Consider the following 26,196-nt stretch of genomic DNA (forward strand, 5'->3'; position numbering starts at 1 on the left):
TTTTTGTGAAAAAGATTTTACAAAGTGGAGCTGACGGTTAAGAAGAAATAAAGCCAGAATAGCCCATTGCACGCCACTGGAATGCAAACATGTGGGAACGTTACAACTATAATTTAATTCCTGCAAGTCTATACTTCTGACCATGAGTTATTCAACATCAAACTGACAGAAACTGATTATTTCTAAAAGTATTATTTTTATTCAACTCTTTCAATGATTAAATCTCTAAACATACTGTTATTATGTACTGTATGCAGGGGCCGAAAGTGTCGGGCTGTGTTCAGTCAGATATCTGGTCAGGTGGTAAGACTGAAACCAGAGGAACTGCGACTGCCTGCCCGGGCGTGGAAGGTCAAACTGCTGGGGGAGGGGGCAGACGATGCAGGCGGGGTGTTTGATGATACCATCACAGAGATGTGTCTGGTGAGAGCCTTTCTTATACTGCCACTCTGATGTCTTTTTCTGTATGGCATGAACATAGCTGACACAGTGGTGTGACAATATGTTGGCATGTTTATGAAAAAAGATTATGCAACATTTGTGCGTTTATTACTGCTTTACACTCATTCTTTAGTTGAAGATGTTATTATCGATCATTCTAAAATTGTGTGTCTTCCTTTTCCATGGAAAACATAGTGCCTTCATGTTTTAAATTACAGGAACTGGAGTCTGGAGTTGTACCACTTCTATTGCCTACACCCAACACTGCCAGTGAAACAGGCAATAACAGAGACAGGTATGTCAATAGTTGTCCCCCTTCTGTTACATAAACACATCCACAAACATATGTAAGTCAGTAGTCCCTCCCCCCCCCCCCCCTACTCTTTCCTACACCCATTACTACCACTGATACAGTTAAGTCAGTTATTTTTCTCCTTGAAATAATGAGTCAGTATTTTTTCCCTTATATTGCCAACACCTTTCTTTCCCAATGAGACAGGGTGGAAAAAACAGAGACATCATTGCCAATGTTTTACATAGGTAATGATATTGTGCATTTTAAATTCTCCATGGCCTGACTACATGCTAAATGTTGAAACAAATTTGATTTGTGATTTGCCAATCTCAACCTTGGCAATATAAGCAAAGAGACTGGTCGATTGGCACAATTATCATACTTGTACCTTTTTGTTTGGTCACTTATTTTTGCAGCATTGATTGGCAGTATGATTATACTGTGTTGTTTGCTGGCAGATATGTGCTGAACCCTGGACTGAGCTCAGAAGAGCACTGCAACATGCTGCGTTTCCTTGGCATCCTGTTTGGGGTAGCCATACGTACTAAGAAGCCCCTGGACCTGCACCTGGCGCCCTGTGTGTGGAAACTGTTGGTGGGAGTCAGCCTCAAGCCTGATGATATAGAGGAGGTATGGGGACAGTGACTGTAAGTGGATTGCGTGATATAGAGGAGGTATGGGGACAGTGTCTGTAAGTGGATTGCGTGATATAGAGGAGGTATGAGGACAGTGTCTGTAAGTGGATTGCATGATATAGAGGAGGTATGGGACAGTGTCTGTAAGTGGATTGCATGATATAGAGGAGGTATGGGGACAGTGTCTGTAAGTGGATTGCATGATATACAGGAGGTATGGGGACAGTGTCTGTAAGTGGATTGCATGATATAGAGGAGGTATGGGACAGTGTCTGTAAGTGGATTGCATGATCTAGACGAGGTATGGGGACAGTGTCTGTAAGTGGATTGCATGATATAGAGGAGGTATGGGGACAGTGTCTGTAAGTAGATTGCATGATATAGCGGAGGCATGGGGACAGTGTTTGTAAGTAGATTGCATGATATAGAGGAGGTATGGGGACAGTGTCTGTAAGTGGATTGCATGATATAGAGGAGGTATGGGACAGTGTCTGTAAGTAGATTGCATGATATAGAGGAGGTAAGGGGACAGTGTCTGTAAGTGGATTGCATGATATAGAGGAGGTATGGGGACAGTGTCTGTAAGTGGATTGCATGATATAGAGGAGGTATGGGGACAGTGTCTGTAAGTGGATTGCATGATATAGAGGAGGTATGGGACAGTGTAAGTGGATTGCATGATATAGAGGAGGTATGGGACAGTGTCTGTAAGTGGATTGCATGATATAGAGGAGGTATGGGGACAGTGTAAGTGTATTGCATGATATAGAGGAGGTATGGGGACAGTGTCTGTAAGTGGATTGCATGATATAGAGGAGGTATGGGACAGTGTCTGTAAGTGGATTGCATGATATAGAGGAGGTATGGGGACAGTGTCTGTAAGTGGATTGCATGATATAGAGGAGGTATGGGGACAGTGTCTGTAAGTAGATTGCATGATATAGAGGAGGTATGGGACAGTGTCTGTAAGTGGATTGCATGATATAGAGGAGGTATGGGACAGTGTCTGTAAGTAGATTGCATGATATAGAGGAGGTATGGGGACAGTGTCTGTAAGTGGATTTCATGATATAGAGGAGGTATGGGAACAGTGTCTGTAAGTGGATTTCATGATATAGAGGAGGTATGGGGACAGTGACTGTAAGTGGATTTCATGATATAGAGGAGGTATGGGACAGTGTCTGTAAGTAGATTGCATGATATAGAGGAGGTATGGGGACAGTGTCTGTAAGTGGATTGCATGATATAGAGGAGGTATGGGGACAGTGTCTGTAAGTGGATTGCATGATATAGAGGAGGTATGGGACAGTGACTGTAAGTGGATTGCATGCTATAGAGGAGGTATGGGGACAGTGTCTGTAAGTGAATTGCGTGATATAGAGGAGGTATGGGGACAGTGTCTGTAAGTAGATTGCATGATATAGAGGAGGTATGGGGACAGTGTCTGTAAGTAGATTGCATGCTATAGAGGAGGTATGGGGACAGTGTCTGTAAGTGGATTGCATGATATAGAGGAGGTATGGGGACAGTGACTGTAAGTGGATTGCGTGATATAGAGGAGGTATGGGGACAGTGTCTGTAAGTGTATTGCATGATATAGAGGAGGTATGGGGACAGTGTCTGTAAGTAGATTTCATGATATAGAGGAGGTATGGGGACAGTGTCTGTAAGTGGATTGCATGATATAGAGGAGGTATGGGGACAGTGTCTGTAAGTAGATTGTATGATATAGAGGAGGTATGGGGACAGTGTCTGTAAGTGGATTGCATGATATAGAGGAGGTATGGGGACAGTGTCTGTAAGTAGATTGCATGATATAGAGGAGGTATGGGGACAGTGTCTGTAAGAAGATTTCATGATATAGAGAGGTATGGGGACAGTGTCTGTAAGTAGATTGCATGATATAGAGGAGGTATGGGGACAGTGTCTGTAAGTGGATTGCATGATATAGAGGAGGTATGGGGACAGTGTCTGTAAGTAGATTGCATGATATAGAGGAGGTATGGGGTTTGTGTCTGTAAGTGGATTGCATGATATAGAGGAGGTATGGGGACAGTGTCTGTAAGTGGATTGCATGATATAGAGAAGGTATGGGGACAGTGTCTGTAAGTAGATTGCATGATATAGCGGAGGCATGGGGACAGTGTCTGTAAGTGGATTGCATGATATAGAGGAGGTAAGGGGACAGTGTCTGTAAGTAGATTGCATGATATAGAGGAGGTATGGGACAGTGACTGTAAGTGGATTGCATGATATAGAGGAGGTATGGGGACAGTGTCTGTAAGTGGATTGCATGATATAGAGAAGGTATGGGGACAGTGTCTGTAAGTGGATTGCATGATATAGAGGAGGTATGGGGACTGTGTCTGTAAGTGGATTGCATGATATAGAGGAGGTATGGGGACTGTGTCTGTAAGTAGATTGCATGATATAGTGGAGGCATGGGGACAGTGTCTGTAAGTGGATTGCATGATATAGAGGAGGTAAGGGGACAGTGTCTGTAAGTAGATTGCATGATATAGAGGAGGTATGGGACAGTGACTGTAAGTGGATTGCATGATATAGAGGAGGTATGGGGACAGTGTCTGTAAGTGGATTGCATGATATAGAGAAGGTATGGGGACAGTGTCTGTAAGTGGATTGCATGATATAGAGGAGGTATGGGGACTGTGTCTGTAAGTGGATTGCATGATATAGAGGAGGTATGGGGACAGTGTCTGTAAGTAGATTGCATGATATAGAGGAGGTATGGGGACAGTGTCTGTAAGAAGATTTCATGATATAGAGGAGGTATGGGGACAGTGACTGTAAGTGGATTGCATGATATAGAGGAGGTATGGGGACAGTGACTGTAAGTGGATTTTATGATATAGAGGAGGTATGGGGACAGTGTCTGTAAGTGGATTGCATGATATAGAGAGGTATGGGACAGTGTCTGTAAGTAGATTTCATGATATAGAGGAGGTATGGGGACAGTGTCTGTATGTGGATTGCATGATAAAGAGGAGGCATGGGACAGTGTCTGTAAGTGGATTACATGATATAGACGAGGTATGGGGACATTGTTTGTAAGTAGATTTCGTGATATAGAGGAGGTATGGGGACAGTGACTGTAAGTGGATTTCATGATATAGAGGAGGTATGGGACAGTGTCTGTAAGTCGATTTCATGATATAGAGGAGGTATGGGGACAGTGTCTGTAAGTATATTGCATGATATAGAAGAGGTATGGGACAGTGTCTGTAAGTGGATTGCATGATATAGAGGAGGTATGGGGACAGTGTCTGTTAGTCGATTTCATGATATAGAGGAGGTATGGGGACAGTGTCTGTAAGTGGATTGCATGATATAGAGGAGGTATGGGACAGTGTCTGTAAGTGGATTGCATGATATAGAGGAGGTATGGGGACAGTGTCTGTAAGTAGATTGCATGATATAGAGGAGGTATGGGGACAGTGTCTGTAAGTGGATTGCATGATATAGAGGAGGTATGGGGACAGTGTCTGTAAGTGGATTGCATGATATAGAGGAGGTATGGGGACAGTGACTGTAAGTGGATTGCATGATATAGAGGAGGTATGGGGACAGTGTCTGTAAGTGGATTGCATGATATAGAGGAGGTATGGGGACAGTGTCTGTAAGTAGATTGCATGATATAGAGGAGGTATGGGGACAGTGACTGTAAGTGGATTGCATGATATAGAGGAGGTATGAGGACAGTGTCTGTAAGTGGATTGCATGATATAGAGGAGGTATGGGACAGTGTCTGTAAGTGGATTGCGTGATATAGAGGAGGTATGGGGACAGTGTCTGTAAGTGGATTGCATGATATAGAGGAGGTATGGGACAGTGTCTGTAAGTGGATTGCGTGATATAGAGGAGGTATGGGGACAGCTTTTAAATAAATGAGCCTCATTCATGGAATCCTTGGCTAAATGCATTGTGTGTAAAGTGTCATCCCAGATTAGCCTGTGCAGTCTGCACTGGCTAATCAGTGATGACACCACTAAAATGGTATTTTTGTTAAAAGGAAGTCTCTTCTCAATTGAAATCCAGTTTAGGTTGAAAGTGTTGTCCCAGATGAGCCTGTGCTGTCCAAGAATCTGGGACGACACTGTATATGCACAAGCATTTAGCCTAGTTTTCCCAAACAATGGCTCATATGGAAAAGTGACACGATACTGGTCATTGTGGATAAGTGTATTATGGAATTAGCAAATGCAGTTAGGGTAGAAGACTTAAGTGATTATTTTCAAGTTATGTTCTATAAATGTTAAGGTTTTGTTTCAGATTGACTTCATGTACATGCAGAGTTTAAGAGGGATAGCAGACATCCATCACAATGGGGTCAATGAGACAAACTTCCATGAGGTAAGAGGAATAGAAGATATCTATCACTGTGGGGTCAATTAGACAAACTTCCATGAGGTAAGAGGAATAGAAGACATCTATCACAGTGGGCTCAATGAGACAAACTTCCATGAGTAAGAGGAATAGCAGACATCACAGTTTTGTCAATGAGACAAACTTCCATGAGGTAAGAGGAATAGAAGACATCTATCACAGTGGGCTCAATGAGACAAACTTCCATAAGTAAGAGGAATAGCAGACATCGCAGTTGTGTCAATGAGACAAACTTCCATGAGGTAAGAGGAATAGCAGGCATCTATCACAGTGGGGTCAATGAGACAAACTTCCATGAGGTAAGAGGAATAGCAGACATCTATCACAGTGGGGTCAATGAGACAAACTTCCATGAGGTAAGAGGAATAGCAGGCATCTATCAAAGTGGGGTCAATGAGACAAACTTCCATGAGGTAAGAAGAATAGCAGACATCTATCACAGTGGGGTCAATGAGACAAACTTCCATGAGGTAAGAGGAATAGCAGACATCTATCACAGTGGGATCAATGAGACAAACTTCCATGAGTAAGAGGAATAGCAGACATCCATCACAGTAGGGTCAATAAGACAAACTTCCATGAGGTAAGAGGAATAGCAGGCATCTATCACAGTGGGGTCAATGAGACAAACTTCCATGAGTAAGAGGAATAGCAGACATCCATCCCAGTGGGGTCAATGAGACAAACTTCCATGAGGTAAGAGGAATAGCAGGCATCTATCACAGTGGGGTCAATGAGACAAACTTCCATGAGGTAAGAGGAATAGAAGACATCTATCACAGTGGGGTCAATGAGACAAACTTCCATGAGGTAAGAGGAATAGCAGACATCTATCACAGTGGGGTCAATGAGACAAACTTCCATGAGGTAAGAGGAATAGCAGGCATCTATCACAGTGGGGTCAATGAGACAAACTTCCAAGAGTAAGAGGATTAGAAGACATCCATCACAGTGGGGTCAATGAGACAAACTTCCATGAGTAAGAGAAATAGCAGACATCCATCACAGTGGGGTCAATGAGACAAACTTCCATGAGGTGATAAGAATAGCAGACATCTATCACAGTGGGGTCAATGAGACAAACTTCCATGAGGTAAGAGGAATAGCAGGCATCCATCACAGTGGGGCCAATGAGACAAACTTCCATGAGGTAAGAGGAATAGCAGACATCCATCACAGTGGGGTCAATGAGACAAACTTCCATGAGTAAGAGGAATAGCAGACATCCATCACAGTGGGGTCAATGAGACAAACTTCCATGAGGTAAGAGAAATAGCAGACATCCATCACAGTGGGGTCCATGAGACAAACTTCCATGAGTAAGAGGAATAGCAGACATCTATCACAGTGGGGTCAATGAGACAAACTTCCATGAGTAAGAGGAATAGACGACATCCATCACAGTGGGGTCAATGAGACAAACTTCCATGAGTAAGAGGAATAGCAGACATCCATCACAGTGGGGTCAATGAGACAAACTTCCATAAGGTAAGAAGAATAGCAGACATCTATCACAGTGGGGTCAATGAGACAAACTTCCATGAGGTAAGAGGAATAGCAGGCATCCATCACAGTGGGGTCAATGAGACAAACTTCCATGAGGTAAGAAAAATAGCAGACATCTATCACAGTGGGGTCAATGAGACAAACTTCCATGAGTAAGAGGAATAGAAGACATCCATCACAGTGGGGTCAATGAGACAAACTTCCATGAGGTAAGAGGAATAGCAGACATCCATCACAGTGGGGTCAATGAGACAAATTTCCATGAGGTAAGAAGAATAGCAGACATCTATCACAGTGGGGTCAATGAGACAAACTTCCATGAGTAAGAGGAATAGAAGACATCCATCACAGTGGGGTCAATGAGACAAACTTCCATGAGGTAAGAGGAATAGCAGACATCCATCACAGTGGGGTCAATGAGACAAATTTCCATGAGGTAAGAAGAATAGCAGACATCTATCACAGTGGGGTCAATGAGACAAACTTCCATGAGGTAAGAGGAATAGCAGGCATCCATCACAGTGGGGTCAATGAGACAAACTTCCATGAGGTAAGAGGAATAGCAGACATCCATCACAGTGGGGTCCATGAGACAAACTTCCATGAGTAAGAGGAATAGCAGACATCTATTACAGTGGGGTCAATGAGACAAACTTCCATGAGTAAGAGGAATAGAAGACATCCATCACAGTGGGGTCAATGAGACAAACTTCCATGAGTAAGAGGAATAGCAGACATCCATCACAGTGGGGTCAATGAGACAAACTTCCATGAGTAAGAGGAATTGCAGACATCCATCACAGTGGGGTCAATGAGACAAACTTCCATGAGTAAGAGGAATAGCAGACATCTATCACAGTGGGGTCAATGAGACAAACTTCCATGAGGTAAGAGGAATAGCAGACATCCATCACAGTGGGGTCAATGAGACAAACTTCCATGAGTAAGAGGAATAGCAGACATCCATCACAGTGGGGTCAATGAGACAAACTTCCATGAGGTAAGAGGAATAGCAGACATCTATCACAGTGGGGTCAATGAGACAAACTTCCATGAGTAAGAGGAATAGCAGACATCCATCACAGTGGGGTCAATGAGACAAACTTCCATGAGTAAGAGGAATAGCAGACATCCATCACAGTGGGGTCAATGAGACAAACTTCCATGAGGTAAGAGGAATAGCAGACATCCATCACAGTGGGGTCAATGAGACAAACTTCCATGAGGTAAGAAGAATAGCAGACATCTATCACAGTGGGGTCAATGAGACAAACTTCCATGAGGTAAGAGGAATAGCAGGCATCCATCACAGTGGGGTCAATGAGACAAACTTCCATGAGGTAAGAGGAAAAGAAGACATCCATCACAGTGGGGTCAATGAGACAAACTTCCATGAGTAAGAGGAATAGCAGACATCTATTACAGTGGGGTCAATGAGACAAACTTCCATGAGTAAGAGGAATAGAAGACATCCATCACAGTGGCGTCAATGAGACAAACTTCCATGAGTAAGAGGAATAGCAGATATCCATCACAGTGGGGTCAATGAGACAAACTTCCATGAGGTAAGAGGAATAGCAGACATCCATCACAGTGGGGTTCATGAGACAAACTTCCATGAGTAAGAGGAATAGCAGATATCCATCACAGTGGGGTCAATGAGACAAACTTCCATGAGGTAAGAGGAATAGCAGACATCCATCACAGTGGGGTCCATGAGACAAACTTCCATGAGTAAGAGGAATAGCAGACATCTATTACAGTGGGGTCAATGAGACAAACTTCCATGAGTAAGAGGAATAGAAGACATCCATCACAGTGGGGTCAATGAGACAAACTTCCATGAGGTAAGAGGAATAGCAGACATCCATCACAGTGGGGTCAATGAGACAAACTTCCATGAGTAAGAGGAATAGCAGACATCCATCACAGTGGGGTCAATGAGACAAACTTCCATGAGTAAGAGGAATAGCAGACATCCATCACAGTGGGGTCAATGAGACAAATTTCCATGAGGTAAGAAGAATAGCAGACATCAATCACAGTGGGGTCAATGAGACAAACTTCCATGAGGTAAGAGGAATAGCAGGCATCAATCACAGTGGGGTCAATGAGACAAACTTCCATGAGTAAGAGGAATAGCAGACATCCATCACAGTGGGGTCCATGAGACAAACTTCCATGAGTAAGAGGAATAGCAGACATCTATTACAGTGGGGTCAATGAGACAAACTTCCATGAGTAAGAGAAATAGAAGACATCCATCACAGTGGGGTCAATGAGACAAACTTCCATGAGTAAGAGGAATAGCAGACATCCATCACAGTGGGGTCAATGAGACAAACTTCCATGAGTAAGAGGAATAGCAGACATCCATCACAGTGGGGTCAATGAGACAAACTTCCATGAGTAAGAGGAATAGCAGACATCTATCACAGTGGGGTCAATGAGACAAACTTCCATGAGTAAGAGGAATAGCAGACATCCATCACAGTGGGGTCAGTGAGACGAACTTCCATGAGGTAAGAGGAATAGAAGACATACATCACAGTGGGGTCAATGAGACAAACTTCCATGAGGTAAGAGGAATAGCAGACATCTATCACAGTGGGGTCAATGAGACAAACTTCCATGAGGTAAGAGGAATAGCAGGCATCTATCACAGTGGGGTCAATGAGACAAACATCCATGAGTAAGAGGAATAGCAGACATCCATCCCAGTGGGGTCAATGAGACAAACTTCCATGAGTAAGAGGAATAGCAGGCATCTGTCACAGTGGGGTCATTGAGACAAACTTCCATGAGGTAAGAGGAATAGCAGACATCCATCACAATTGGGTCAATGAGACAAACTTCCATGAGGTAAAATCACACCAGTGTATTATAGCTGTACAGTTGACCAAAATTCTTTTATTGACCTCTAATGTCTGATGACTACATTTGTTTACATGTGGTTAAATAATTCTGAGCTTAGTTAAAATATTTTAATTTTTTTTGATCATCGATAAACAGTCTTTATCTTTTAAAATAAATGGTCGTCCGAATTTGTTTATTTAATACAAATCAAACAGTCATATGTCAGTTGCCTAGGCAAAGTGGATAGTGTTCACCTAGCAACCAGGAGGTTAAGGGTTTGATCCCCACTGAGGGAGCCCCTTTGGATCTCCTCTAAAGACACCAAGTACTGGGCACTTCCCATAAAATGGGCTCAAAGAATTTTAATAATCTGAAGGATTTCGAGGCAATCAAGCTTAAATAAATAGGTTTAAAATTAAGTAAATAAAGCCACATGATATGTAACTTCTGTTTCCTGTTTGCCCAGTTCATTCCCCTGGACTGCTTCGAAGGTCAGTCCCTGGACGGGCGGATGGTTGCCGTGGTGCCCGGGGGTCGCAGCATCCCCCTGACCTTCCACAACCGCCATGAGTACGTCACCTCAGTCATCCAGTACAAGCTGCATGAGATGGAGCCACAGGTATACAGGATGGGGCTGGATAGTCCGTAACCACTCATGTACACATATTGAAATGTTTGTAGTACATTAAGAAGTCAAATTTAATTAAAGACCTTTCAAAAAAATTATTGTCTTATTGGCTTAAATTCTAAGCTTAAGATAAGGAAGAGCAGGAAACAGCATAAAACCTGACCTTTACAGTATGTCAGTTACTGGCAGGCTGTTCTAGTTACTCCCAGGCTGTTCTAGTTTTATGCTGGTTGCATATAGCCATTTTCACTTTGCTTCTGAGAGGGAAAGGGTTAGCTTAGTGGAGCTGGACTTCACATTTTAAGGATTGCCAGTTCTATTTCCTGCTTAGTCAACATAACTTGTGTGTTGATTAGTCAATTAATTACATTTTTTTACCCCTACCTCTGATTTAAGAAGGGAAGTTGTCAGTTACTGGAATAACTATGTGTGCATTTAGTACTGATAGACTAGGTAACCCAGGAAAAGTGCAGGTAGGTGAGGTGACCACCATGAAATGACTTTTAAAGACAAACAAGCATTGAACACAGACATTGTCTTTTACTATTGCTCATGAAATTTGAGGGGAGTATACTGGAGTCTCTCAGTCTGTCAGCAAGTTTTCAATTTACATATGATGATGAAAGTTTGTAAAGTGAACCACTTTTAAATATCTGAAGCGATAAAACTGAAACTTCAACTAATTAAATGGTTCTGTAATCTCCATTAATCAATGCATTTAAGAGTTATTCACCCTTGAACATGGCTTTTAAAGCTGTGCAGCGGTATTTTTCACATTTACAACATTTTCAAAATGAAGGCTAATTTGCAAAAATAAATGTTATCCTCTAAAAAACTGTCGAACCTTATGCCTGATACCCAAAAGATTGTGTAGAACTTGATAAATGTTGGCTACCTTTAGTGACTTGAATGTTAAGATAAGCGTTGAGATATGTCATAAAAATTGCTACAATGTACCGGTATATAGATATTTTATAGACTTCTTGACTTGACAGATTGAAACTAACTGTATAAATGTCCTGTCCTATATACAATGTTGACTGGTGTTTGTGTTGTTGAGGCTGCTCTGGTGAGGGAAGGCATGGCCTGGATCATCCCAGTACCCATACTGAGCCTGCTGACCGGGCCCACACTGGAGCACCTTGTGTGTGGAGTGGAGCACATCGACCTTGACATGCTGCAGAAGGTCGTCAGGTGGGTGTCAGGGTGGGAGTCATAGGGTACCTTATACACAAAGCTCTGTAGGGAAAAGTTTTGGAAATTCCATAAATTCATACAAGTATTTTTATGTCCCCCACCACTATAGTGGGGGGCATATTGTTTTTGCCCTGTCTGTTGGTTGGTTGGTTGGTCTGTTGGTCTGTTGGTTGGTTTGCGCCAACTTTAACATTTGCAATAACTTTTGCAATATTGAAGATAGCAACTTGATATCTGGCATGCATATGTATCTCATGGAGCTGCACATTTTGAGTGGTGAAAGGTCAAGGTCATCCTTCAAGGTCAAAGGTCAAATATATCGCTTCAAAGCAGCGCAAAAGAGGACATAGTGTTTCTGACAAACACATATATTGTTTTTTATTTAAATGTTTTTAGAAATAGGAAATATTGCTATTTTGATTAATATTGTGCCCTTTTGTAAGCAGAAGTATGTTAATGTTCCCAAACACAAGACTGATGCTAATTTTCCTGGCTGACATTCAGTGATTCATACAGCTATTTTTCTACCATAATGTACCCATGTACTGTACCTATTCCCATGCAGGTATCGTGGTATTGACGAGACCAGCAAGATGGTGGTCTGGCTGTGGCAGGTGCTGGGTTCATTCACCAATGATGAGCGCATACAGTTCCTGCGCTTTGTGTCCGGTCGGACCCGACTGCCTGCCAACTCTGCAGACATCTCGCAGCGCTTCCAGATCGTCAGTTCTGGTCGGGTAAGCATATGGGCACAGGTCTGTCATAATATTGAGCAGTAGGTCTTGTAGGGTGAGGGGTAAACGATCTTATGTTATTTGAGGGTATGACCTGGTTGGTGGGTTGCTTTGATTTCATTTAAAGAAATGGGATGAATCAGAGTATACAATATTCATGAAAGCTGACAGGTGTATAGCATTTAACTAACAAATCTTTGAAGTCTAATTTAAGGTCATAGCCATTAACTAACAAATGACTAATATAGTATTGTAAGGTACTAGAAATAGCCAATAACAACTGAATTACCAACAAATAATTTGAGTTACCATTCATTGCCATAAAGAAACAAATCACTTACAAACAAATGTAAAGAAATATCCACAACTAAAACAATCACTCGCAAACTTATGTAAGGCAACAAACAATAACTAACAAATCACCAACAACGTAGTGCAAGCAATATCCAATAACCACCTAATCACCAATAAATTAATGTAAGGTTGTAACCAATATTTGACAAATCAGCAACAAACTAATGTAGCGTGATATTCAATTACAAACAAATCACCAACTAATTAACTCTTTAAGCGCTGGAACCGAATTTTAAAGGCCACGTGGCATCTGTTCAGGATCCAAACTGTTTGCTCTTCTGATATAGGTTGTTTTGTTTTTTTAAAGTGAAGAAAATTATGATTTTATAAATGCAGCAGGCACCAATTTAGCTGACAACAAATATCCCAGCATGCAAAGGGTTAATATTCTGTTATACCATCTGTGTGTTCAGGGTGATGACAGCCTGCCCACCTCCCAGACGTGCTTCTTCCAGTTGCGGCTACCAAACTACTCAAGTGTAGAGGTGTTTGCAGAGCGCCTACGGTACGCCATCAACCACTGCAAGTCCATAGACATGGACGACTACATGCTGAACCGGGGGGAGGACGCCGAGGGTGCAGGGGTGTTTGAGAACATATGGGCAGACATTGAAAATGAGGACTGAAAGAAAGGAGGTTGGAGTGACTCTTTCACAGTCGTAACCTTTGGTGGCTATATGAATTAAAACTACAAAAATGTTCAGTTTGATGAAGATATTGTCCAGATATAATGCTCAGACTTAGTTGGATGGCGATAAGACTTTAGGTACTACAATTGGTTAAACAGAGCTGTGGGTAGAAAATGAAATAAGGAAAAGCTTTGAACCAAGTTCTGACTTGTGATTCCTTGTTGCTGTGATACAATAAAGTCTTCACGTCCTTTAATACCTAAAATAGAGCCTTGATCTGGGAAAATGGGGCTTAATGCATGTGCTCAAAGTGTTGTCCCAGAATAGCTTGTGCAGTCTGCACAGGTTTATCAGAGACGACAGTCTCTGCTTTTATGGATTTTTTTTTGTTTAAAGGAAGTAACTTCTCAATGCATAAGGTGAAAATTGTTGTCCCTGATTAGTATTTGGGGACTTGTTGTCCCTGATTAGTATTTGGGGACTTGTTGTCCCTGATTAGTATTTTGGGACTTGTTGTCCCTGATTAGTATTTGGGACTTGTTGTCCCTGATTAGTATTTGGGGACTTGTTGTCCCTGATTAGTATTTGGGGACTGAACAGGCTAATCTGCACTGACACTATGCACATGCATTAAGCCCCATTTTCCCAGAACATGGCTAAAATGCTCTTTTCCTTTCATATCTACCATTTTGTTGGTTTTGTTCATATCTACCATTTTGTTGGTTTTGCTAATTTCTCTGTTTTCTTCCATTGTTTTCAAAGTTTTTATATCAGAATGATATCTTTCGAGTTTCTCCATTTCTGGATATTCACTGATTTTCATGTTGATGGGATAGTTTTATTTGCATTTTATTAGTAAAGAATTTGGGCAGTGTTTGTACTTTATTTTTTTAAGATGCCTGCCTCTATGCTTCACCAAAATATAAAACATCTATTTTCCTATTCAACATATCCAAATGAACTATGATTAAAGACAATAAAACTTATCGAATGTTGATTCAGCACTGGATGGTTGGCAAAAGCACTGTTTTCAGTAGCGTAAACTATATGCATATGGGCAATAAATCTGTAAGAAATTCCCAAACTAACATTACGAGACCTTAATAGTATTTTGAAGATTACATATTAAGAACCAATATTGTATATGAATACATTATATTGCATCTTTTTAAAAGTACGACTTAGTCATAGCGTCATAGTAAAGGTGTCGTCGTTACGTTACATGAATTTTCTTTGACACTCAATGATACCAGTTGTAATTTATCTTTACATACAACTGGAAAACAAACGTGCACATGGTGCAAATTGAACTGTGTATGCATGTAAATTAAAATATATTTACTACTAAAAGTTATATATAGCATTTTATATCATATATTTTGTTAGTTTTTTCGTAAAATATGAGTTTACGCCCGTTTTTGGTCAAATGTAATTGCTGGTTTTTGTAAAATTGTTAATACATTGCCGTAACATACACTATTTATACGTAATGGCGCAGTTTTAATTTCCGGTAAATGTGGAACTGTTAAGAAGTAAATTTCATATTTTTAAAATACTTTTATTTTAATGATTTAATTGGATCATATTTAGTATCAGGGTGCCTGGTAGTATATAGTTGCAAACAATTTATTATGGACAAATGACTTTATGATTTTCACAGTACGTTAAATATTTAATTTTTATTATAGCAAAAGCTTAAGAGTTTGTTTAATTACTGGACGAAATGACTGCTTAATACACTACCAAGAAAAGACATAGAGGTATGGTAAATTGTGTCTAAATGATCTGGCATTCCTTATGCCCCCCTTCGAAGAAGAGGGGGTATATTGCTTTGCTCATGTCAGTCTGTCGGTCGGTCTGTCTGTCGGTCTGTCAGTCTGTCCACCAGGTGGTTTCCGGATGATAACTCAAGAACGCTTGGGCCTAGGATCATGAAACTTCATAGGTACATTGATCATGACTCGCAGATGACCCCTATCCATTTTGAGGTCACTAGGTCAAAGGTCAAGGTCACGGTGACCTGAAATAGTAAAATGGTTTCCAGATGATAACTCAAGAACGCTTAGACCTAGGATCATGAAACTTGATAGGTAGATTGATCATGACTCGCAGATGACCCCTATTGATTTTCAGGTCACTAGGTCAAAGGTCAAGGTCACAGTGACCCAAAATAGTAAAATGGTTTCCGGATGATAACTCAAGAACGCTTAGACCTAGGATCATGAAACTTGATAGGTAGATTGATCATGACTCGCAGATGACCCCTATAAATTTTCAGGTCACTAGGTTTAAGGTCAACAAGGTCACAGTGATCCGAAGTAGTAAAATGGTTTCCGGATGATAACTCAAGAACGCTTATGCCTAGAATCATGAAACTTCGTAGGTAGATTGATAATGGCTGGCAGATGACCCCTATTGATTTTCAGGTCACTAGGTCAAAGGTCAAGGTCACGGTGACCCAAAATAGTAAAATGGTTTCCAGATGATAACTCAAGAACGCTTATGCCTAGCTAAGATCATGAAACTTCATAGGTACATTGATCATGACTCGCAGATGACCCCTATTGATTTTCAGGTCACAAGGTCAAAGGTCAAGGTCACGGTGACCCGAAATAGTAAAATGGTTTCAGGATGATAACTCAAGAATGCTTATGCTTAGGATCATGAAACTTGATAGGTAGATTGATCATGACTCGCAGTTGACCTCTATTGATTTTCAGGTCACTATATCAAAGGTCAAGGTCACGGTGACCTGAAATAGTAAAATGGTTTCCGGATGATAACTCAAGAACGCTTATGGCTACGATCATAAAACTTCATAGGTACATTGATCATGACTCGCAGATGACCCTTATTGATTTTGAGGTCACTAGGTCAAGGTCATGGTGACCCGAAATAGTAAAATGGTTTCCGGATGATAACTCAAGAACGCTTAGGCCTAGGATCATGAAACTTCATAGGTACATTGATCATGACTGGCAGATGACCCCTACATATTTTCAGGTCACTAGGTCAAAGGTCAAGGTCACAGTGACAAAAAACATATTAACACAATGGCTGTCACTACAACGGAGAGCCCATATGGGGGGCATGCATGTTTTACAAACAGCCCTTGTTTAAGACATTATGCTTTAAGTTAAAAATAGTTTGGACAGTATATCTGATCAAAACGAGATAATAGGTATGTGATGAACAAAGCTGCAATTAAATACCGGCATTAAAATGCTCGAATGATTAGATTCAAGATTGATGCTAACAATTAAATTAAAACTATTAAATTTTATTACGAATTTTAATTTGATGTTAGTTTGCATAGTGCGTGTTTTCCTAAATAAATACCATTCCAGTTAGTTATTACATGTTGTGTGCATGTGATCGGTTTATTTGTTGTTTGTTTTTATCCTTTTTTGTTGAAGCATACTATCTTTCATTCGATTTCTGAAAGTTTACTTCTCTAAAATATGGTCGATAAGAACCACATATATGTCGAGAAGAACATGGTGTTCAATACAAATTTGATTATCAGTAAACACAATTAAAAACAATAAAATGTTTAAAAACTGCATCTACTTTAATACAAATGTTTTATTTAGACATCAATTAGTAAAAAATATAATGTACTGAAATCCTTCGAATTTAAACTTTGCTTATGTCATGATTGTCTTTACGCGTTTTAATAAAACACTTTTTGTCAAAATTTTGGACGGAGTCTGAACATGACGTCACTCGTCCCAAACAAGATTTTAGCGATTTGACATCAATATTGGGCATTCTTGTTTGTGTTATTTGATTGATGCGGCACATTTTTACTTGTTTTTAGAGTGATTGAAATGTCGTTTATTATTCTCGTGTTTATACTGTCGTCCATTTATGGTACTATTTTTAGTTTGCATTCGGTAAGTTTTGCATTTGTTTCTGCTCCGATCCTTCTTACTTTCAATTTGGACAATGCACTGTCAGCTGTTTGATATATCAGGTTTCTAAAGTCTTTTTTGTGTTATGACACATGCATTGTTTCAAAATACATTATTTCCGTTGTATCTGTTAAGGATTGTTAACGAAACTTACATCGTATTTTATTATTTATGTTTTGTTGACCAATAAAACCAACACTCCTGTGTTGCAAAATGTAGCTTTTATCATAGTTATTTCCCCTGACATTTCTCCATGCTATTTTCGAAATACATCGCAGAAAAAAATCTATGTCGGTTACAAATTTGTTCGCGCGTTATGTGAAGGAATGTAATATTTTAAGTTGTTCAGCATTGTTCAAAATCTCCTCTCTGAACAAATATAATAAAGCGACAATTCTGCTAAGCCTGGGGTGATTTATAAATCATACTTGACACCTCGTGCATGCGTTATCTCGGATCCTTGCGGTGTTATTAGACATAAACAAACACCGGTGGCCTAGGAATGGCCGCATTGTTCGATCCTTCAAATCGCGCTGATAAAAAATAAAAATCTGCGTATCAATGTAGGTCACCCTGCCGGGTTACGGAGTCGTAGAAGCCCTGAGGTAGCGGGATGCCTGCATTTCTCTCGCATGGGAATTAGGTCCGAGTATCGGACCGAGGTCCATTCCGGCGTTTCGGTGCACCATGCACACACGTGTTAGGACCGACTTAACACATTGGCAGCCGGGCGTAGCTAATCAGAATAGTAAGGTAAATACAGGAGCTTTACGACGTTATGTATTCTTTTATTGATGCGTAACAAGAGAACACTACCTGCATTTCATGTTTAAAGAAATAAGCAAATGATAATGAAGAAATATTATTAAACAAAGACCACATATAGTTTCATTGTTTAAATAAAAACGTTCGAAAAAGATGCAAACATTATTGTTGAAATCGCGAACTCGCCCTAAAAAAATCGCGCCGTTCATGAAAACTTGCCTTAATCACTAGCGGATTCAGAATGGTTCACCCGGAACACCCCAAACATGTATAAACGAAATAAAGGAATTATGAACTGGTTTAAGTTTTTTTAAATATATAATTCACATGGGTGGTCAGTTAGTCTGTACTGTTTCAATGCTTTATTGTTGTTGTTTGTTCAGAGGACATTTAATTTGATGTGAAAAAAACACAAAACATTTATGTTTTAATATGTTTGCGAGTAAGCACCATCGTGGAATGCTACTTAATGATTCACTGTTCATTTTTATGACGTGTGGTTATATTGAGCCCCTCTGACTTCATCACAATCACACCCCTGCTTTAAAAGACCTTTAAAATACACCAAATGTCGCGGGAATTTTGAAGGCCTTTGCAAACAGTTAAGATCCGGATGAGACGCCACAGAACGTGGCGTCTCATCAGGATCCAAACTGTTTGCTATTCTGATAGTATTCTTTGAAAAAAAAACACCAAAGAAAATGCTAATTTTAGAAATTCAGCAGACGACATTTTAGCAGACGACAAATTTCCCAGCATGCAAAGGGTTATGGGAGAAAAAGCTTACACTTGTGATGAAAAAATTTTCAGCACGCCTCTGTAACATACACATGCTTAACAGTATCCATTGTTCTAAACATTCCAATAATATGTATTAACTTTGTCAAAATCAACCATACTAACTTTTCAAATATTTGTCATCGCCTATGTTTAGGTAGAAATAATACTTATACACAAAATACACGCGGAATATTTGCATTGATTTAAAAAAGAAAATGGTTGTTTTCAAAATGAAAATTTATTAGATTTATTTTAATTATACGTAAATAACTGTTTGTAACATGGTTTGCATAAATCAACGTAAAATTTGGATTTATTTGAATAACACATAAGATAATTTATGGTAAGAATTTCTATTATGCTAGCGAGCTTTGGTCAAACACCTGTTCTGTATGGGAATTAAGAACGGTTGGCTAACATTACCAATTGAAATTCGCCATCACAATACGAACCCGATTAATTCAAGCTGGTTATAAAATAACATTATTTCACGACCGGCCTCGTCAACGGTGTAACCCCAGTTTGAAAGTCCGTCCCAGCACCTGTACGCACCTGGTAAATATTCAGTTTAGACGTGCGAAAATAAACAATTTGCGTTAAATTAATCACGGTTATTTAGACGAGAAGCGAGATAATATATTCGAGCCTGAGGTAACCTAAAACCCGGGCTGAACAAGAACTCGTTTGTGACCGCTGTTACGGGTAGTTCGCAGCACATGTAGAGACTTTTGTGTTACAGTCTGCTCGGGTGTGATGTCCAGAGACATGGCATGACACAGTCCTTTAGCTCTGGGAGTGTGTCTGACCGCGAACCGGTGTCTATGTATGAGTCGCGTTCTGAGAAAACTGGGTTTAATGCATGTGCGTAAAGTGTCGTCCCAGATTAGCCTGTGAAGTCCGGATTTTCGTGTAGAAGAGACTTCCTTTAAACAAAAATACCATAAAAGCGTTAAGTGTCGTCCCTGATTAGCATGTGCGGACTGCACAGGCTAATCTGGGACGACACTTTACGCACATGCATTATGCCCAGTTTTCTCAGAACGCGACCCGTATGACATGACAAAGACTGTGGTCGCCAGAGCTGCGCGACAATCAGACCAGAGTTTGTATGCTCGGTTCATATAACTTCTTTTCAATGCATTCAATATGTATTTAAACGTAAACATTCGGCATATACACTTTAATGTCGACTCTTCAGTAAAAGTACGTGGATGAGTAGGAAACAAAACCCGCATTATGAGATATTCATAATATTATGCTAAGTTCTAATTCGGTGGTTCAATGTTACATCCTAATCTGCTGTATTTTGGACCCTCGGGAACGATGTAACGTATTCCCCACATTACCAAATTTCGACGATATCTTACTTGCAAAAAGATATCCGTTTTATCACTAGACGGATTAAATCATCGACACATGCTACCATCATATGAGCAGATTATAAGGTTATATTGAATTAAAATAAACGTTCAAATATTACATTCCTGTGTCGCATTTAAACGTATTGCACGCTACTGAGAGAAAATATAACAGCGAACAGAGGAATGTGTTCGTGTATGGACAACCGATTGTTTCCACGGGAACGTTAGAATATAACAGCTTCGGTTTTAAAATGTTTGATGCATTTTGCAAAATTGCAAGTTTATGTCTGTTTTATTAATAGTAATTTACCACACGTCAGTTATAGTTATCAAACGTAAATTTTGATAAAGACAATGACTTGATTGAATAGTTATAAAATGTGAAAACGATGACAATAGCTTGCCATAACGTATTACACATATGACCTCGACCCCTTCACCCTTTTCGAGAGTCGCGAATCTTTCCCGTATCCCTGCTGTTTTTTTCCGCGTCAAACCCGACTCTTCAGGGGTCAAAATGATAACTACCCGCGTCACACCGACGTCGATAGCACCTGGGTCACGTGACCAGTCTGATGACCCCTTGGACACGATGACCTTCAATTTGTCGAGATGACAATACGCCGGACCGGTGACAATGGATGCAATGATACACGGAGACAAGTGGCACTTCGCATTTGTATTCGGTGTTATCCATTCACTTCCACTTGGCTATCTTCCAATAAAACTGAAATTGATTTCCACGTTTGCAAGTTGATGAGAAGCTTTCACGCTCGAGATGTTCAATTGTGGAGCCCAATAGTTTTAACACAAGAGGTTAGTGAAATCATTCGCGGGTTAATTTGTGTACCTTGGCGGAACTCCAAGTATTTCTAATTAGACTCCACAGGTGTACTTCAAACAATGTTGGCTGGACAAAGGCTCGCTATCACTTCAGCAGGTTTGACCCTCGTGTTACCGGGCTAACCCCCACTTGAACACTCTACCAACCCGAAAGAAAAGCCACTTCACTAGAGAAAACTATTGTCGAAACTATTCAATGTGCTTTAAGCACAGTTTTTCATTAGGCAACTCTGGTACAAAAAGTGGATGGGTTTTATCAGACTAATTACATGTTTAAAGGCAGGTTTATCTAATAATTATTCAGCATTGTTCCAATGCACCTGTTGAAATATAGTGGGAATGTCTTTGTCATGATCATTTCTTCATTATTTGTCTTTAGTGCGGCGACTAATCTTTGGACGCATTCCTTCATAAGTTGTTTTTACAGCGTCGTTGTATTGATTTAAAGGGACATGTTCACGGATTTTCTTTCTTATATACAATTATTATTAAGTGAATTAACTAACAACATTTAAATATTTCAGATCGTTTAAAATAAGTATAACAAAGAAAGAGTGTGCATGTCCTGCCGTGCAAACCAGGGACCTCTCGAAGCAAAAGCTACCATAACAGCATGCAGGCTTTTGTACATGGACGATAACTTAAACCAGGGACCCATGAAGGTCCCTGCTTACACGGGAATAGATCGCAGTGGTGTATTGGATAGGGTGTCCGCCTAGCGAGGTCACGGGTTCGATCGACACTGTCGGAGCGTTCTTTAGATTTCCCTCATAGACATAAAGTACTGGGTTTCGTCCTAGGAAACGGAGAGGGCGATTCAAATAAGACTTAAAAGGCTTTCTATGCAATCGAGCTGAAATACTTATGCTTAAACTAAACTAAACTAAACGATAATTATGCAGGTAACCCACGTTGCTGGACGCTAGTTTGTTATTACACTTATTTGCTGAACAATCAACGAAAATCGTTACACACTCTTTATTTTTCCGATTCCTTTTGAGGAAGAACAATAACCGAACATTTATTAGTAACATGTTTCCGAGTCAGAAGCGTTATTTTTCTTATTTGTATATAATGCATATTTTTTACATCTATTATTTTTTTAGATTGTCATTTTGTCAAACTGTAAACGAGTATTTTAAATTTGTGTTACAACAAATTGAACAATATTGAAGAACTTTTGTGATGCAATATCACCACAGTCTCTACAGAAATGTTTTCTCACACGATGAGTCTCATTTCCGTCGAGAACGGTAAATTGTTGTAAAAAAATATGAGCCGCCGTCTGTGGAAAGGGGGTTTAATGCATGTGCGTTACGTGCCGCCCCAGATAAGCACGTGCAGTCCGTACAGGCTAATCAGGGACGAAACCTTCCGCTTTAATGATTTATGATTTTTCGTTTCAAGAAAGTCTCATCTTAGTTAAAATTTAGTTTAGGCGGATAGAGTCGTCCCTGATTAGCCTGTGCGGACTGCACAGGCTCATCTGGCACGACACTTTACGCACATGCATCAAACCCCCTTTTTCACAGAACGCGGCTCATATATAAATGCTTTTCACTGTTTCTATTCCCCAATTAGCGTTGTCAATGATCAGGTGACTGGGATAAGTTCATTATTATGATGATGATAATGATGGGGACAATGTCGACGGTAAACACGATTATTGCGGTTAATAATTTATTGTTATTATTAAAAATGATAAATAAGACTCCACTGGTTTCAGGCTGTCATGGTAATATTTTGAAAAAAAAAAATCGAAATGACTGACCTGGCAATAAAAGTGTATTATTGCACATCGTCATATATGCAATACAACCCGTTTTATGTCAAATATGACGCCGTAGATACACCGTCAGGATTGGGTACGCATCGATGCGAAATAAAGCCGTCGGTGCGTCTATCGGCGCTGTCGCCATAGTGCTACCTCACACATCCCCTGACTGTATTCGCCCACCACATAATAACGATATCACCCATGAAAGGTTTATGTTTAATGTGGAATGATATCGTTTTATATCGCACGTAACTGTCAATAGGTTAGGTAACGTCACATTTATGTTAGGCCGAAACGACGCTTGCGTGTCAGACTGGACGAGTTAGGTATATGGACGCGATGAGTTCTATGGAAAGACAATTAGGCCGGCATTAAGTGCGCATTTGTTACTAAGTTTGACATCAATTGGACAATAAAGTGACCGAGTCCAGGGCGGCCAGGTGTGCGTCTTACCGGAACACACATGGGCAGACGAAAATCTTCACGATAATAGTTTGGTTATTATACGTGACGTACACAATTTAATAGCTAAGTAAATTAAATGGGATCTTCCCTGTTCAGGTACTTCTTCATGAAGTACAAACACATGTACACATTTTTTGTACTCAACTATAAAAAAGGCAAAGTCAGAACGAAATTAAATTTGTACAAAAATACAATATCGACCAAAGAAAATAATTAACTTTGACCTTTTCGTATCTTCTTCATACTCACCTGTTGGCGTTCTGACCGATGCCCTACCGTAACCAAGTGTCCAATATAGACTCTACAATTCAAAATTTACCAGAACTGACCCATGTCGATGAATTCTCGTTGCCAGAATGGATTCATGTGTCAAGGGTGCTCAAACTGTGTGGCATGAAGGGGTATTTTGAAAAAAAAACACACAAAAACAATGTTGACCCCAGAACGAATGCAACTGCCAAGTTTGGAGAAGAATTGATGGAACACGAGTGCCCAATTAGCCAATGTTTAAACTCTGAGAGAGCATCCGAGGCTAACCCGGGGCCGGCGTAGTGCCCTCGCGACCCCGGTAATTAGCATGGCCGAAACGAGGCGTTGTCAAGATTCTCGAACCCATTGTCGTGTCCCCGTTCAGTTCGGTCGGTAATTGTTAAGTTGTCATGTGCAAACACAATATACAAATTTCATGTTTCTCTTTAATCAATCATGCATCGCCCCCTTCTGACCGCAATTGTATCCCAGTACACAATCCACTGACGGATTTGAGACTTCACATTGTATGGGCAAAATATAGGGATTGGAACAAGAACTGTTGTATAGACTATATAAGAAAGTAAAACTGGGTCTGACCTTGGTTATCCGTTCCAATCGGTCGCAATTTACAATAAATCATTGCGCTCAACCATAAAATCATAAGTGTTTTTCGGAAATTGGTTCTATGTCATAATCTAACCATCGTAGCTCAAAACCAGTCTAATGAGAAGATACTCTGACCGCTTGTCACACCGAAAACTTTCGTGATTTTAAAAAGGATCGGGGATCCACTGACCTGACTGCTGAAATGCACAGGCTGAATAGGAGCAACGCTGGCCGGGTTTCTATGTCCCACTTTTATTCTCTACCATGATCGCAGCAATGGGTTGTTCGTCCGACTTACGATGTCTCCAAAAAGAAATCACGGGGGATATATTTACAGGAAAAAATGAAATAAATATGCGAAATTAGATAAATAATAATAAGTTACATGTTATTTGAAAAAGGTTAGAGAAAAACATATTGATCTTGTTGATTTTTCTTGTTCATGGATAATTAAATGATAAGAGTATATCAAAATTAAACTGTTTATGCCTAGGCGTCTAGAAAAAAGGCCTTGGCAAACAGCGTAGACCCAGATGAAACGCCGCATGATGCGGCGTCTCATCAGGGTCTGCGCTGTTTGCTTAAAGGAATTTCTGTAAGAAATATTAAAAATATAGAAATAAATATACAAGACATCCCTAATTTTGGAAATAAATTAATCCAATTTAGAAGGATGGGAGAGTTAACTAGGCATAAATGGGTTAAAGGAATTTCTGTTAGAAATATTCTAAATATATAAATAAATATACTAGACATCCCTAATTTTGGAAATAAATTGATCCAATTTAGAAGGATGGGAGAGTCCACTAGGCATAAATGGGTTAATGCATCCGATGTCATTAATCTCACATTATACGAACTCTTATATTTTTCATGTGGCTTGAATGAGTCAGGCGTTAAATAAGGCTGTTGACGGACTAAACAAATCAAAGAGATGAATACCGCGTTTAATGAACATTACAACTTCAGTTGATCGAAGAGATAGAATGCACTAGATTCCAATGCCGTGTATGGAAGATATAAATGTACAGAAGTTGCAACGTGACACCGAATGTTAACAATCGCCTCGTGTTGTGTATAATGTCACCCAGGTTAGGTTTGATGTTAATTAGTCCGATAAGGTTTACGGCCGAACAATGCGACCCGCGCAGGCATATCATGTGTTCGGGCTACACCACACTATGCGCTCTTTACACACTGCCGCCTTTGTTTACGCGCCGCGGGGCGCTATTGTCCCTGGCTATAGTTTTAGAGGTTTCGATTTGTTTTTTGTGCGTAAGATGGTAAAAAATCTCTGAAATTGTCGAATATCACGAAATCACAGGCATCATAAAATAGTTTCCAAGCTGTTAAGTTTCAGAGATTTGGTTTCGGCTTACATGAATTAGTTACCGTAAAATTTAGTCATGCGAATTGCGATATAAAATATGAAAACACGTATAAATAAATTATACAGTTATACTGGAGCATCTATCTTAAACATCTTATCAAAGATTTGTTCGTTTGCCTTGAAATTTAATACAGCAGGAAAGTTTACGAATTCTGCGAACTTGCATTTAATTGTTATGCAAATCTGCATGGTACGAGCCACGCCTTGTGCCAATGGTTCTTGTGCCAGTAGAGCAATTCTAATCAGGAGCTACCCTGTCCGTTAATAAGACCACTAAATCTTACACGACTTTATAGAGGGCACGGATTCTACTGACCAGACCGAAACTCGCATTAGACCCATTTCCGTATGGCGCGGGTCATGT

The 26,196-nt window shown here is 40.2% G+C and overlaps 1 protein-coding gene and 1 long non-coding RNA gene across 2 annotated transcripts in view; both read left to right on the forward strand.

Annotated features, from left to right (window-relative positions):
* Window positions 1–17,811, forward strand: part of LOC127879285 (probable E3 ubiquitin-protein ligase HERC1) — a 155,754-nt gene extending 137,943 nt beyond the window's left edge. Inside the window, exons 77-84 of the mRNA XM_052426048.1 lie at window positions 258–423; window positions 660–736; window positions 1,195–1,366; window positions 5,662–5,742; window positions 10,604–10,756; window positions 11,826–11,959; window positions 12,528–12,699; window positions 13,464–17,811. Of these exons, the coding sequence (XP_052282008.1) occupies window positions 258–423; window positions 660–736; window positions 1,195–1,366; window positions 5,662–5,742; window positions 10,604–10,756; window positions 11,826–11,959; window positions 12,528–12,699; window positions 13,464–13,676 (1,168 nt within the window). The 3' untranslated portion in view covers window positions 13,677–17,811. The remainder of the gene's footprint in view (window positions 1–257; window positions 424–659; window positions 737–1,194; window positions 1,367–5,661; window positions 5,743–10,603; window positions 10,757–11,825; window positions 11,960–12,527; window positions 12,700–13,463) is intronic.
* LOC127879312 (uncharacterized) lies at window positions 2,141–5,645 on the forward strand. Its single transcript, XR_008049011.1, has 3 exons — window positions 2,141–2,276; window positions 4,685–4,771; window positions 5,254–5,645. It is a non-coding gene; the product is annotated as an uncharacterized LOC127879312 (long non-coding RNA).
* Window positions 17,812–26,196: the final 8,385 nt, after the last annotated feature.

The sequence above is a fragment of the Dreissena polymorpha genome, chromosome 4, assembly GCF_020536995.1.
Source record: "Dreissena polymorpha isolate Duluth1 chromosome 4, UMN_Dpol_1.0, whole genome shotgun sequence".
Taxonomy (NCBI): Eukaryota; Metazoa; Mollusca; class Bivalvia; order Myida; family Dreissenidae; genus Dreissena; species Dreissena polymorpha.